This window comes from Ovis canadensis, chromosome 22 (assembly GCF_042477335.2).
Source record: "Ovis canadensis isolate MfBH-ARS-UI-01 breed Bighorn chromosome 22, ARS-UI_OviCan_v2, whole genome shotgun sequence".
Lineage (NCBI taxonomy): Eukaryota > Metazoa > Chordata > Mammalia > Artiodactyla > Bovidae > Ovis > Ovis canadensis.
The window spans coordinates 38,559,964-38,572,999 of NC_091266.1; the positions used below are offsets into that span (position 1 = coordinate 38,559,964).

The 13,036-nt window shown below is 45.1% G+C and overlaps 1 protein-coding gene across 2 annotated transcripts in view; it reads left to right on the forward strand.

Annotated features, from left to right (window-relative positions):
* Positions 1-13,036, forward strand: part of SUFU (SUFU negative regulator of hedgehog signaling) — a 108,915-nt gene that overhangs the window by 899 nt on the left and 94,980 nt on the right. For both annotated transcript variants that reach the window (XM_069566959.1, XM_069566958.1), the window contains exon 2: positions 4,164-4,298. In XM_069566959.1, the coding sequence (XP_069423060.1) occupies positions 4,164-4,298 (135 nt within the window). The remainder of the gene's footprint in view (positions 1-4,163; positions 4,299-13,036) is intronic.

Sequence of the window (13,036 nt, forward strand, 5' to 3'; positions counted from 1 at the left end):
GCGTTGAGCTTGTGAGGGGATGAGGGGGAGGTCTCATTTTGATACCTTCCGGATGAGCTCAGACATTCATATCAGTGCAGTGCTTTTGCGTTTGAAGTTTGATGGAGCAGCTTCTCCCGATCAACTTTCTGCTTACTCTGCACAGTTCTCTTACTCCATGCAGAGCTTCCTCTGGCTCCGCGGCTGCTTTGGTCTAGGTCACTGGCTAGAACAGGGGCAGGCTGGGTCAGGGAGATCCATGGTTTGGCTCAGGATTGAAGGAGGCTGCTGTTAACGACGAAGATCCGGAACTTGGACACGGGAGGATCCTTCAGTGAGATATTAAGAGTAACTTTGTGGGCTGGAGCGCCCAGATGTAGGCAACAGTTCCTCAGGGGAGCTGAGAGTAATCCCTAAGTAACTCTGTTAAGATCAGACCTATGTACACATGGACTGCCCCTGGGGAAGGAATGGTCTTTTCTCGTTTCCCATTCTTTTTGTAACCTGTTTCTTCGTGCCACCTCTGTTATGGGGACTCTTCTTCATGGTCTTGCTGAACTAAAAGTTGACTAAGAAACTAGTTGAATCTGTACAAAACCACTTTCATGCAGGCACTGTATTAGATGAACTCCTTCATTGGCTCCTAAAAGACTGTTCAAGGCAGGCACTTGGGGTGTGACCAAAGGGGAGGTACCCCCGAAGGGGGAATGAGTAGAGTGGATGTCTTTACTGGTTACCTTCCTTTAGGGCTGAGTCTTTTCCCTCCCTGGCAACCACTTACTTCTTCTGGAGATGGCAGGAGCTGGGCTGCCTAGGGCGGAGGCCAGCTCCCTATGTCTGTGGGAGGATGTGGAGAGGCTGACAGTGTGAAGGGCCTGGGGAGCAACCACCTGCTCCGTGGGGAGAGCGGCAGGAGCAGCCTGCCTCTGTCTGGTAGCCAGAAGGAGGTGTGGCCTGCAGCACAGTTTTCTCTGGCAGGCACGGTGTTCTTTGGTTGAGAGGAGTTTTTGAAGAGGTCTTCTGAGTAAAAAGCAGCTCTTGATAACTTAATCACTCATTTTAAACTTTTTATTTATTTTCATCTACAAATTATGGCAATTTTATTTCCTTTTTATCATTTTTTTTACCATTTACTTATTTTTCTTGACTTATTGCTATCTGGTATAATTTCCTTTCAGTACATAAACTTTTTATTTTAAATTGGTATATAGCCGATTAACAATGTTTGTGATAGTGTCAGGTGAATGGTGAAGGGACTCAGCCTTACATACACATATAGCCATTCTCCTCCGAATTCCTCTCCTCTCCAGACTGCCACATAACATTGAGCAGAGTTCCATGTGCTATACAGTAGGTCTTTGTTGGTTTGTACCACTATATTTAAATATGTACAGTGATGGACTCTATTGGCATACTTCGTGAGAAAAAGGGGACCTGCCTCTGGCATGCTGTTTGTTCAGGCCTTGTTTGAGTATAAGGAGAAATCCCCTCTCAGACTTGGGCCACTGTTATTATGTCACCCAAGTGGACATGAAGGATAGAGTTGTAAAAGGTGTTGAACACGGGCTCCCCTGGCGGTCCAGGGGTTAAGACTCTGTGCTTCCACTGCAGGGGGTATGGGTTCGATTCCTGGTTGGGGGAGTTCCACAAACCATGAGGTGTGGCAAAAAAGAAAAAGATATTGAACACATGCAAAGGACTAAGATTAGTTTGGGAATCTGCTTTTTCCTCCATCTCCCTGTGAACCTTTTTTCCCATGTTGCTGCAAGTTTGTTAACCAGGTCAGGACTTATCTTAAAAGATGGGCCAGCATCTAATGATGAATAAAAATGATTGTATAGCACTTTGTGAAATTAGAAATGCTGCCTGGATACAGAAATAAATGAGAAGAAACAGCCCAGGGACTGGTTCTTTCTAAAATTCAGAAGGGGTTGCATAATTTAAGTCCTGAAAGTGGTTCACTGATAAACCTTCACATTTAGGATCCTATAAGCCCTCTTCAGTGTTCATAGCAGGATGACTGACTGAGGCTGCCTCAGTTTGGCTGTGGCCCAGGGTATTGAGATTCTTTTTTCTTGTGACAGAAGGATGACTTTCTTGACTAGCCAACTGGGACATCATGGCTGAAAGCTGAGGCTTTACTGGTCAGGGAGCTGAAGTAGAGCTAGTGCCCTGGGTCACTCTGGCAACTTCCCTGTGAAGTCAGGTGTTCAGGGACTTACACTGAGGGATGATCTGGGTCCTGGGATAACATCTTTTTCTAAGTGCAAAATATGATGATTTTCCACGTACTCATCTGCTTCCTATCAGGTCTCTGAGTGAGTAGAACAGAACACTATGTACTTAGAGAAAAGGCTAATTTTGTTTGACTCTCGGTCCTTTTCTGCAGATGGAGTTTTGAGGTAAAGCCTCTCTCTTAGATGAAATGCCCTTTGGGAGACTTGGCCAGGGCTGTCAGGGATGTGGTAGATGGGGAGCACAGAAGAGTGGACACAGTTTTGCCCCTTGTTGCTGGAGGGACCTAGGCTGAAGGCTGGGCAGGACTGGGACTCAGCAGCAGGGAGACTAGAGCAGATATGGAGCCTGTAATCATTCCCACCTGTTCCAGGGCTCTGCTGTTATCATGAGGTCCTTGCAGGGGTAACCACCCTTTCTTTCTTCTTTTCCCCAACAAACTTCTCTAAATCCAAATGATTATAGAATTAGTCAAATGGTTTACCCACTCACTCCAGTATTTGTGCCTGGAGAACTCCATGGACAGAGGAGCCTGGTAGGCTACATTTCATGGGGTTGCATAGAGTCAGAGATGACTGAGTGACTAACTTGGCAAAAGCAGAGTTAAGGAAAGACATGGAGATTTATCTCTTTTCCTAATCCATTCCGTTGAGATTCTAAGCTATTTGTAGCAACTTTCTTGCAAGTCCTATAAATAACTTAGCATTTCCCAGCAGAGAATAAGGACTTCTGCAAAGGCAAATAATGTCCTGGCAAAAGAGGGTGAAACCAAACCTACTGGTTTTAAATAGTGTTTGCATCGTGTGGTACTGGCATGTTTGCTGGGATCACATACGTGTAACATCTTTTATTTGGTTGGTTGTGTTCTTTCAGCATATAATCCCCAATGCCAAGTGTACCCCATCCTTGTCCCAGGGTCAAGCAAAGTTTTTGCAGTCTGTGGAACCGTCCGATGTCCAAGGCAGCTCAAGTACAGGGTTTGGGGGCTAAATGCAGACTTCCTTGTGCTAATGGTTTCCATTTAGTCTGTCTCTCGAGTCTACCACGTTTCCATCTCCATTCTGAAGAAAAGCAGGATTCTTTTAAAAAGATCACTAATTACTCTGCTAAAGGGACCCTTCTTGAATTAAATCCTCAGAGTGAGCTAATGACTGATCTCTTCCTCAGTTGCCTCTCTGTTGGAATTATGGGGAAGTCTAATGTGGTCCTCAGAGGCCCTGAATCATTTAATGTTCCAGCTCTACCTTTCAGGCAGCCGTCTCCCGGGATCATCTTGCAGTTGCAAGACCTCACAGGGCTCAGCCGGGCTCCTGCTGCAGTTCTCTGTGCAGAGCTAAGCTAGCCTAAGTTTGGCCTTTGTCACTTGCATAATAAAAGACCAGCTTTGGTCTGGGGTGTTCAGGCTGGGATCTGGAGGCATTGGGTCTGTTTAGAACAAACTATAATTAACATAGGGCACAATATGGTCTTTCAGGAATTAGCTGTCTAAGAGGCAGGAGTGGGGCCGAGCCTCTGCTTCCAGTAACAATGCCCATTGGAGATGCTCAGGATGGTCTTTCAACAGAGGCACATTGATTGACTGATGCACTTCTTGCCTTGAAGCTTGGCGTGTTTTCAGGCACCGTGGAAGAGAGATAATCCCTGCCAATCCCACTTGGGGTTGGTAACTTGAAACAGAAGGAAGTCAAAGGGAGCAATCAGTCTGTTTTATTTCTAAAAGAGGTTCTACCTGAGATAGGAGAAGGGAGCCTCTTGTGCTTGTGTAGCTGGGCTACCTCCAGCTGGCCATCCTTTGGTCTTATCCTAGAGAGGTATGGCCCTCCCTTTAGTTCTCTTTTACCCCAGATTCGTCCAGGATGGGGCCTATAGGTTTGTAAGGCAGAGCCCTTTAGCTTCACATTGTCTGCTTTAAGGTTTATGCTGACATCCCTGTGTTTTGTCTTTTGCAGGTTGGGTGGCCCAGACCCCTTGGACTATGTTAGCATGTACAGGAATGTGGGGAGCCCCTCTGCCAACATCCCTGAGCACTGGCACTACATCAGCTTTGGCCTGAGCGATCTCTATGGTGACAACAGAGTCCATGAGTAAGTGTGTACTCTTGCCTTCTATCTCCCTCTTCCCTAGCCTTGAGCCTTATTTCTGAGTTTTGTTTTGCCAAAAGTGTTACTTTCATTTTAGGTTTGAGGGATTCATTAACAAAAGAACCACTCATTACATACAAATAAATGATTTCAACTTTTAATAGATTAACTTAATTTCAATATACAGTCACTAGAAGGAAAAGAAATAGAAACAATAGAGAGAAGTAACAGCGTGTACATCACCAAATTGAGCCGACACCTACATCCAGAGTTGAACAGTGCTGGGAAGTCCCGAATGATAGCAATCTGGAGTCCCAGCTGGGAAAGGGTACCGAGCAGTGCATCCACCCCACAGGTGAGACTTCATATTGCACTTCTGGGGGCTCCTGCTTATAATCCCAGGCCGTAAACTGATATCATCGTCAGTTTGGGTGCAAAAAGGCAGCTCTGATTTAATTTTTACAGTGGGGTTTGTTTCACCTTGTGAGTCACAAGACTTCTTAGACCCCAGGGGTCTGCTAGGCCTTTAGGGGCTTACGAGATCCAAGACCCACTCCCTTTCTTACCTAAAGTGCCGCCTGACTGACTGTGTCTGTCGCTTGGATCCTGGGCAGTGTCCATGCAGGTCAGAAGCAGGTCAGAGGTCTGCCCTCCTGCTTCCGAAGCCTGCACAAGACTTCCTCTATTTTGATTTCCCTAGCAAAGTTTTCCTGAGCAGAGAGGATCACGTCATCGTCCCTTGAGTTTGGCATTTCTCACGTGGAACATCTGGGTTTCTGCCCTCTGCCTGTAGCCACTTGTGCCGATGTGGTCCAGATCAGGACCTGAGCTGTACTCATCTGGTGCAGGAAAGTGTCGATGAGAGAGAATTCCAAAACTGTTAGGTTTCTCCAAGCTTGTTGTGATGTTTGAGCTCAGAGTACAGGCAGCATAGCTGTGACCCAAAAGCTGAGTTGATTCCTCTAGGTCTACTTCCTTTTGCCCCCTCTGCCGCTGCTAAGTCACTTCAGTCGTGTCTGACTCTGTGCGACCCCATAGACGGCAGCCTACCAGGCTCCCTCGTCCCTGGGATTCTCCAGACAAGAACACTGGAGTGGGTTGCCATTTCCTTCTCCATTTGCCCCCTCTAGATTATTATAAAAATTTTAAAAGAAGCAAAGTTGAAAGAGTTTTACAGTGAACAATCAATCATATACCACTCCCTGGATTTTACCATTAATATTTTATTCTACTTGCTTTATCATGAATATGTACATCTCTGTTTCTCTGTGGATGTTACCTACTTCCTTTTTACCTCTAGTTATCTGTGCTCAGATCAGCTGCAGTACATTTTTTATCCTAGTCTATCTTCCGTTTGCTGCCCTGTGATACTTCTCAATCCTACCTGCCTCCCCTACTTCCCTTTCTAATCACTGACTTTAAATACATTTTAATATTAAGTTAAACATTGTCAGCTGAAAAAATAGCAGCAACAAAATAATAAAACCTAACAGTTGTTAAGCATTAATTATTAATATGAGCCAAGTACTCTTCTAATCACTTTATATGTATACGTATTAACTAATTTTCACCACAACCCTAAAATACTGGTAGGTACTGATATTTGCCCCATTTTACTGTTGAGAAAACTGAGATACAAAGAGATTCTATAATTTGCTTAAGGTCACACAGATTGGAAGTGCTGAAACCAGGATTCTAACACAGGCAGTACTCTTAATGACTATACTCCATTGCCTCTTAAACAATTATATCATGTTCTCTAATAATTTTAAAATAATGTATAATAAAAAATTTTTTCCATCTATATTCTTTTGAGGGAAGGGTTCTTCAATTTTAATGTAGTTTTCCCTCCCCCTTATTAGCATGGTTAAGCAAGAGCCGATTTCTATTATATCTTTTCCTATTTTTCGCTTTGCATATTATCTTTTTATTGCCATCCTTTTGGTATCTTGATGAAGGCTGCTTAGTGTGTGTAAATTGAAAGAGTAGCCAGGCTCTTCCTGCCCTGCTTCAGCATAAGAGGCTGATGCTGGAGATGATTCTGAAGAAGATGATAATATTCTTCTTCTTTTTTTGCTTTGTTTTAGTTCTTGCTGTGTTTCATATCAGTGTGTCAAATGCTTTACAGTCTTATCAGGTCTTTTTGTTATCTCTGTTTGGTACACGAGGAAACTGAGTCCCTGGAGGGGTTGAATGAATTGTCAAAAGTCACACATCTAGGCTATAAAAGAGCTAGGATTGACTTGAGCTGTTGAATCTGAGCTCTTAACCACTGGGCTATACCACCTCTCTGATCACAGGCTCAACTCAACTTCCTCTTCACTCTTGTTAAGTTCAGAGGCCCAGGCCCCGTCTCCTCACTGATCACGTGTTGGGAGCAATGCCTGGGCCTGCCCTTTATAGCCTTCCAGACATTCATTGCAGTGTCAGCAGAAGGCTTTGGGAACAGGGAATTAATCTTACTTGAATCAAGACCCTGAATTACATTATTAATAATGGAGATAGAATAGCAAACAGATGCGGGAGTAAACGGACTGTGCTGGACTTTAGTTTATATTTTTAATAAGAACCTGCAGAGGATATTTAGTGCCGCTAGCCTGTACCTTTTTGTTGACAGATTTATTCCAGTTAAAAAAAAATACTGTTTTCTATGTGACCTAAAGATTCGTACAGTCTACCCGCCACTGAGATATGAATCCAAGGCCCAGTTGACATGAAGAACATAATTGAGAAGGTTCTATGTTTCAAGAAAGGCAACCTCTCAATTTGAAAAAGGGCCTTTCTGTGTTTAGCAGTACCCCTGTATATGTGTGTCATTTCTATGTGATAAAACACTTTGATATTCAGATGTCATTCATGACAATGGTGAGACCTCCCTTTGGGCTTTTATCTCACCATTCAAGCCTAGGATTTTCTGGTATTAAAACCTGTCACTGGAAGGACATGGGAGGGACGTTCTTGGATATTTACTGAGTTCTGGTCTATGTTGCAGAAGTCAAAAGTACCTTTGTAATTGGTCTTGTGCTGGTGTGTGACTGGTCTCTTCTTGATCCTGGTAAGTTTCTTGAAGAAAAGTTTGCTTTTCCAAACATTTCATGTGGCAAGCCCTCTTTAAAACTGGTTCATGAATTCTCATTTAATTTAGCTCTTGAAACTGAGTTCAGAAAGGTGAGTGTTCTCTCACTCAGCTTAAGAGCTAAGAGGTGTTGAATTGGAATTATAACAAATGAATTTCTGGCAACAGTCTTCTTACACTGTCTTTTGACTTCTCATTCAGTGAAAAAAAGGGCAGAAGCCTTGGTTCATTTATTCAGCATTCATCATGTGCTGAAGTTCTATTTTGTACTGGACACAGATGTCTTAGGGATAAGATGTCTTGAGGATAATATGCCAAGGCAAAATTCCTGTCTCAAGGAGTACTTGCTGTAGAGGGAGGATAAATGTAAAGATACTGAGTAAATAAATGCTATGATCCATGATGTGGAATATGATCTGGGAGCACAATGGAGCAAGCGACTTGTAGTCGGGCTGCTGGATTGGAAGAAGCTCCAGGGAGGAAGTGAGGTTGGAGAGGAACCTTTTAGGAAGGGACTGGGGGAGATCTGCAGTCTGACACTCTTGGGCACAAACATTCACTTTGGGAACTAAGAGGAGCTTTCAAAATCTTCTAGCCCAGTATTTCCAAAATTTTTACTGCTGCCTTCATAATTTTTGTCACCTGTAGTATATTACCTACTTTAAATGGTAATATTAAATGAATATTCTCTTTAAATGAATCTCCTTTTAAAAAACTGATATCTTTTTAAAAGTTAAGTCCTACTGGTGGTCCAGTGGTTAGAACAGTAGGGCACATGGGTTCAGTCCCTGGTTGGGGAAAGTTCTCACATGCTGTGGCCAACAAAAAAAAAGTTAATTCATTACCATATATGGGAAACCATTATCACTTGCTGTGATTTAAAGGTACTTATTAAAGTAAACATAGTGATAACAAAGCAATGTTATTAAATTCTAGCTCAATTCTGGTCTGTCAGAGAAGACTCTAAGCCTGAGGTCAGCTTTCTCTGTCCAAGAGATTAGTAAGTATGAGTGAAGTATTATGGCAGAAAGTGAAGAGGAACTAAAAAGCCTCTTGGTGAAAGTGAAAGAGGAGAGTGAAAAAGTTGGCTTAAAGCTCAACATTCAGAAAACTAAGATCACAGCATCTGGTCCCATCACTTCATGGGAAATAGATGGGGAAACAATGGAAACAGTGGCTGACTTTATTTTTCTGGGCTCCAAAATCACTGCAGATGGTGATTGCAGCCATGAAATTAAAAGACGCTTACTTCTTGGAAGGAAAGTTTGACCAACCTAGATAGCATATTAAAAAGCAGAGACATTACCTTGCCAACAAAGGTCTGTCTAGTCAAGGCTATGGTTTTTCCAGTGGTCATGTGTGGATGTGAGAATTGGACTGCGAAGAAAGCTGAGTGCCAAAGAATTGATGCTTTTGAACTGTGGTGTTGGAGAAGACTCTTGAGAGCCCCTTGGACTGCAAGGAGATCCAACCAGTCCATCCTAAAGGAGATCAGTCCTGGGTGTTCATTGGAAAGACTGATGCGAAAGCTGAAACTCCAGTACTTTGGCCACCTCATGCAAAGAGTTGACTCATTTGAAAAGACCCTGATGCTGGGAGGGATTGAGGGCAGGAGCCCTCATGCAAAGAGTTGACTCATTTGAAAAGACCCTGATGCTGGGAGGGATTGAGGGCAGGAGGAGAAAGGGACGACAAAAGATGAGATGGTTGGATGGCATCACCAACTCTATGGACATGAGTTTGAGTGAATTCTGGGAGTTGGTGATGGACAAGGAGGCCTGGCATGCTGCGATTCATGGGATCACAAAGAGTCAGACATGACTGAGCGACTGAACTGAACTGAACTGAACACCAAATAGAACCTGGCCATAGGTATGATTAGAAAAGTTGAAAGACGATTGAGAAGAGAATTTTTTTTTAAAGTATGAGTCAGTATTATTTAGTCACAGACAAATGGGAAACACTGATTTAATCCATCTCTCTTAATTGTGCAATTAAGAAAGTACAGTAGCCTACCAAAGGCCATATAGCAAGTTAATGTCTCCTGACCTGTCAGCAGCAGGCTCTCCTGACATCTAAAATGTTCTGTGTAACAAGGTCCTGCTGTGTATAGCTCAGGGAACTATATTCAATATCCTCTGCTGCTGCTGCTAAGTCACTTCAGTCGTGTCCGACTCTGTGCGACCCCATAGACAGCAGCCCACCAGGCTCCCCTGTCCCTGGGATTCTCCAGGCAAGAACACTGGAGTGGGTTGCCATTTCCTTCTCCAATGCATGAAAGTGAAAAGTGAAAGTGAAGTCGCTCAGTCCTGTCCGACTCCTAGCGACCCCATGGGCTGCAGACTACCAGGCTCCTCCATCCATGGGATTTTCCAGGCAAGAGTACTGGAGTGGGGTGCCATTGCCTTCTCCAATATCCTCTAATAAACCATAATGAAAAAGAATATATGTGTATGACTGAATCACTTTGCTGTCCACCAGAAACTAACACAACAATGTAAATCAACTCTACTTCAATTTTTTTTTTAAAGTGTAAAAAGTAAAAAATAAAATGTTCTGTGTGTTCTCTCCTGATTGGGGAGAAAGGAATATGTACAGAGCATTGTTTGTCTTTAAGGTAATAATATAAGCAAACTTTTTTTTCTTTTTAGTTTTGACTAGAGTAGTGCTAAGTTCTTTATATTATCCTTATAGTAATTATATGACATAGGGAATTCTTATTACCTCTTGCTCATAGATACAGAAATTTACACTTAGAGAACTTATCGCACATGTGGTAAATTAGCAATCAGTTCTAGCAACCCCAAAGCCTGTGTTCTTAGCTATTGTTCGGTATTGCTTTTCCATTTTAATCAGTCAACAGCATTTATTAAATGCCTACTGTGTACCTCTTCCCATTAAGGTCTTACTTTATCCTCATAGCTTATGGAGGACAGGGACAGGACAGGCAGAAGCCCAGGGTGGGGGTCCCCTGGGTTTCTTCTTGCTCTTGGCAGGCTTTCTTCAGTGAGCGGGAGGGGAGCCCCACCCTGGTAGCCCTGAGAGGGGTGAATGGCACACTGATTGGATGAGCCCTGGGTTGGTCAGTTTTATCCAAGTTCTTTCCCCGTTCACATTCACTAAAGAAACAGGACAAGAGAGCACTTGTTTGAATTAAAAGGTTCTCAAGAGGTTATTTCTAAAGTTGGAGAGCTGGAACAAGTTCCACCTCGGGGCAGCCACATGGGAGATGGGCGTGCTTTTCTAGGAACCCTAAGGCCACCCTCAGCTGATTTCAGTGGCCAAGATTGTCCTGGTCCCCCACCCCCACCCTCCACCCCCCCAGCTTGAGAGGTGTGAGACAGCTGAGCTTCAGCTGCCAAATGCCTGTCGGAAGCCTGCAGCTCTGGCTCTTCTTTTTGTGGCCGGGCAGCTGCGGACTGGAATGTGGGGCTTTGCAGGGCTGTGGAAGAAGTGGCTTCAGGACCCCTCTCCGTGGGAATTTCTGGCTGTCCCTGGCCCTGCCAGCAGTCCCAATAGGACCCAGGCTACAGGGGGTCTGACTGAGGCGCAGGAGGCTGGCTAGTTTCAGAGTGTGTTTGTGATCTCAGGCAGACTTCCCTGGTGGGATTCCACTGGGCAGGTCATCTGCTGTTCATGCCGGGCTGATTCCAGAGCCAGCCTTTGTGTGGTGTTGGCTTGCAGACTGGCAGCTCCAGAGGGCAGAGCCCACACCGCGACTCTACCTCCACGGTTGATCTGGGCTCTGCCCCACAGACCCTGGCTTCTTGGCAGATGTGTCATAGAGTGGAGAGGTGTTCTCTCACCCCAGGGGCCTGGAGCTGCTGCTAACTGGCTCCCCATGGCTGCCTCTGCTGGGCTGGTGGAGAACCTTCTCTTCCCTTTGGGTTTGTCCCATCTGGGCTCTGCACCGAATGAATTATTTATTAAAACACTGGATACAGATTAACTTTTCCACTTGTTGTTTTGCGTGGCCTTGGTCCCCTGCAGTTGGGAAATGCTCATTTTCCTCTCTCAGAACTTGGTTGGCAGGAACTTTTTAACATGCCATTTCATCCCCTGGGGTTTCCAGTGGAGATCCTGCTCGTTGCCATAACATACCTGTTCTGGGAGTGCGGGTCCTCTGCTAGTTGGCCTTTGCTTTCTTCCCAGGGCTCTCCAGAGGCTGACAACTCGATTGTCTCTCTAGACACCCACAGATGGCAGGCCCTCTCCCTGGCTGGGCACAGTAGGCTGAGGAAGTCCTTTGCAAGTTCAGTGGAAGGCAGGCCTTGCTGATGCTTTGGTTCCTCTCTCTGTCTTTCATCTCAGAGGTGGTTAGTTTCAGTATGACCGTGTGAAATGATGATGTTCTCTGCTAAGGGCAGGGGACCTGGGCTACCTGGAGAGAGTGGGGTGTCCTTGGTCTTGGCCCAGGAATGGGCAGAAGGGCCAGCAGTAGGAATAGAGCTCTCCCTGAGGCAGAAACTACTGCTCTGGGCTGGATTTCAGGCCCCACATCTTGAATTTTGAAACTTTGAGAATTCCTTTTCTTTTGTAACCACGGAAGACCTGAGGCATTGTGGGGTTCTTAGCAGATCTGTGTGGGTATGTGGCTTTATCCTCTGTAAAGCATTTCATTTGCAACATGGATTCTCTCTTCCTTCATGGTATAAAGTTTCTAAATTTTCCAGTTCAAGGAATCCTTCAATAAGGCAGCAGTTAGGAAGAGATTCCTTGAACTGGCTGAGTCAAACTGACTGAACTGTCCGAGAGGCCTGATTAATCTGGGGTGACTGCCAGGCTGGTGTGGTGCCAGGTTGGTCAGCATTGGAAAGTTTCCTCTTCCTGCAGGGAGAGGGGAAGAAACTCGGAAGCCCTTATGGGTTTGACATGATCAGATCTCGCAGTCCCAGCATTCTTCTCTGCTAGCACGTGCTTTTCAACTCCCATCTTCCATGCCACAGTTTTGCCCAAGTATGCTGGTCCTCCTCACACCTGCCGTGTTCTGGGTCTGGGTTTGCCAGCATCTCCCTTGCCCAGTATTCTGACTCAGAGATCCTGACTCAGGACTCTGGTCTTTGGCTCCTAAATTCGTTCCTCTGTCCTGCCTCTTGGGTCTCCCAGTCAACTACATTTCCTGTTTTCAGTAGCTCTGTTCTGCTGCCTGATCCTAAAATGTGTGTGGAGAGGTCTTCTCACTGACCTGAGCCCCCTGGAAGTGGGCTCCCCGTCCCTGCATGTCCCTTTGCAGCTTGCTGACCTGCCTGCTGAGCTCTCCACAGAGCACCAGGCTGTGCAGCACACTCCAACAGCAGAGCTGCACAGAATCCCAATGATGGCAGAATGGACTTCCCCAGGTGGCTCAGTGGTTAAGAATCCCCCTACCAATGCAGGAGACATGGATTCCATTCCTGGGTCAGGAAGATTCCCATGGAGAAGGAAATGGCAACCCACTCCAATATTCTTGCCTGGGAAATCCCGTGGACAGAGGAGGCTGGTGGGCTACAGTCCATGGGGTCACAAAAGAGTTGGACACAACTGAGCAACTAAATAACAAGAACAACAGGCAGAACACTGGAGAAGGTGATGTGTTTAGGTAGTGGTGGAGATCAATGAAAAGTTATACTTAGCTCCTGTCCTGGAGTCCCTGGCAAAGAGGCAACAGTGAGAATTAGGGCTGGGA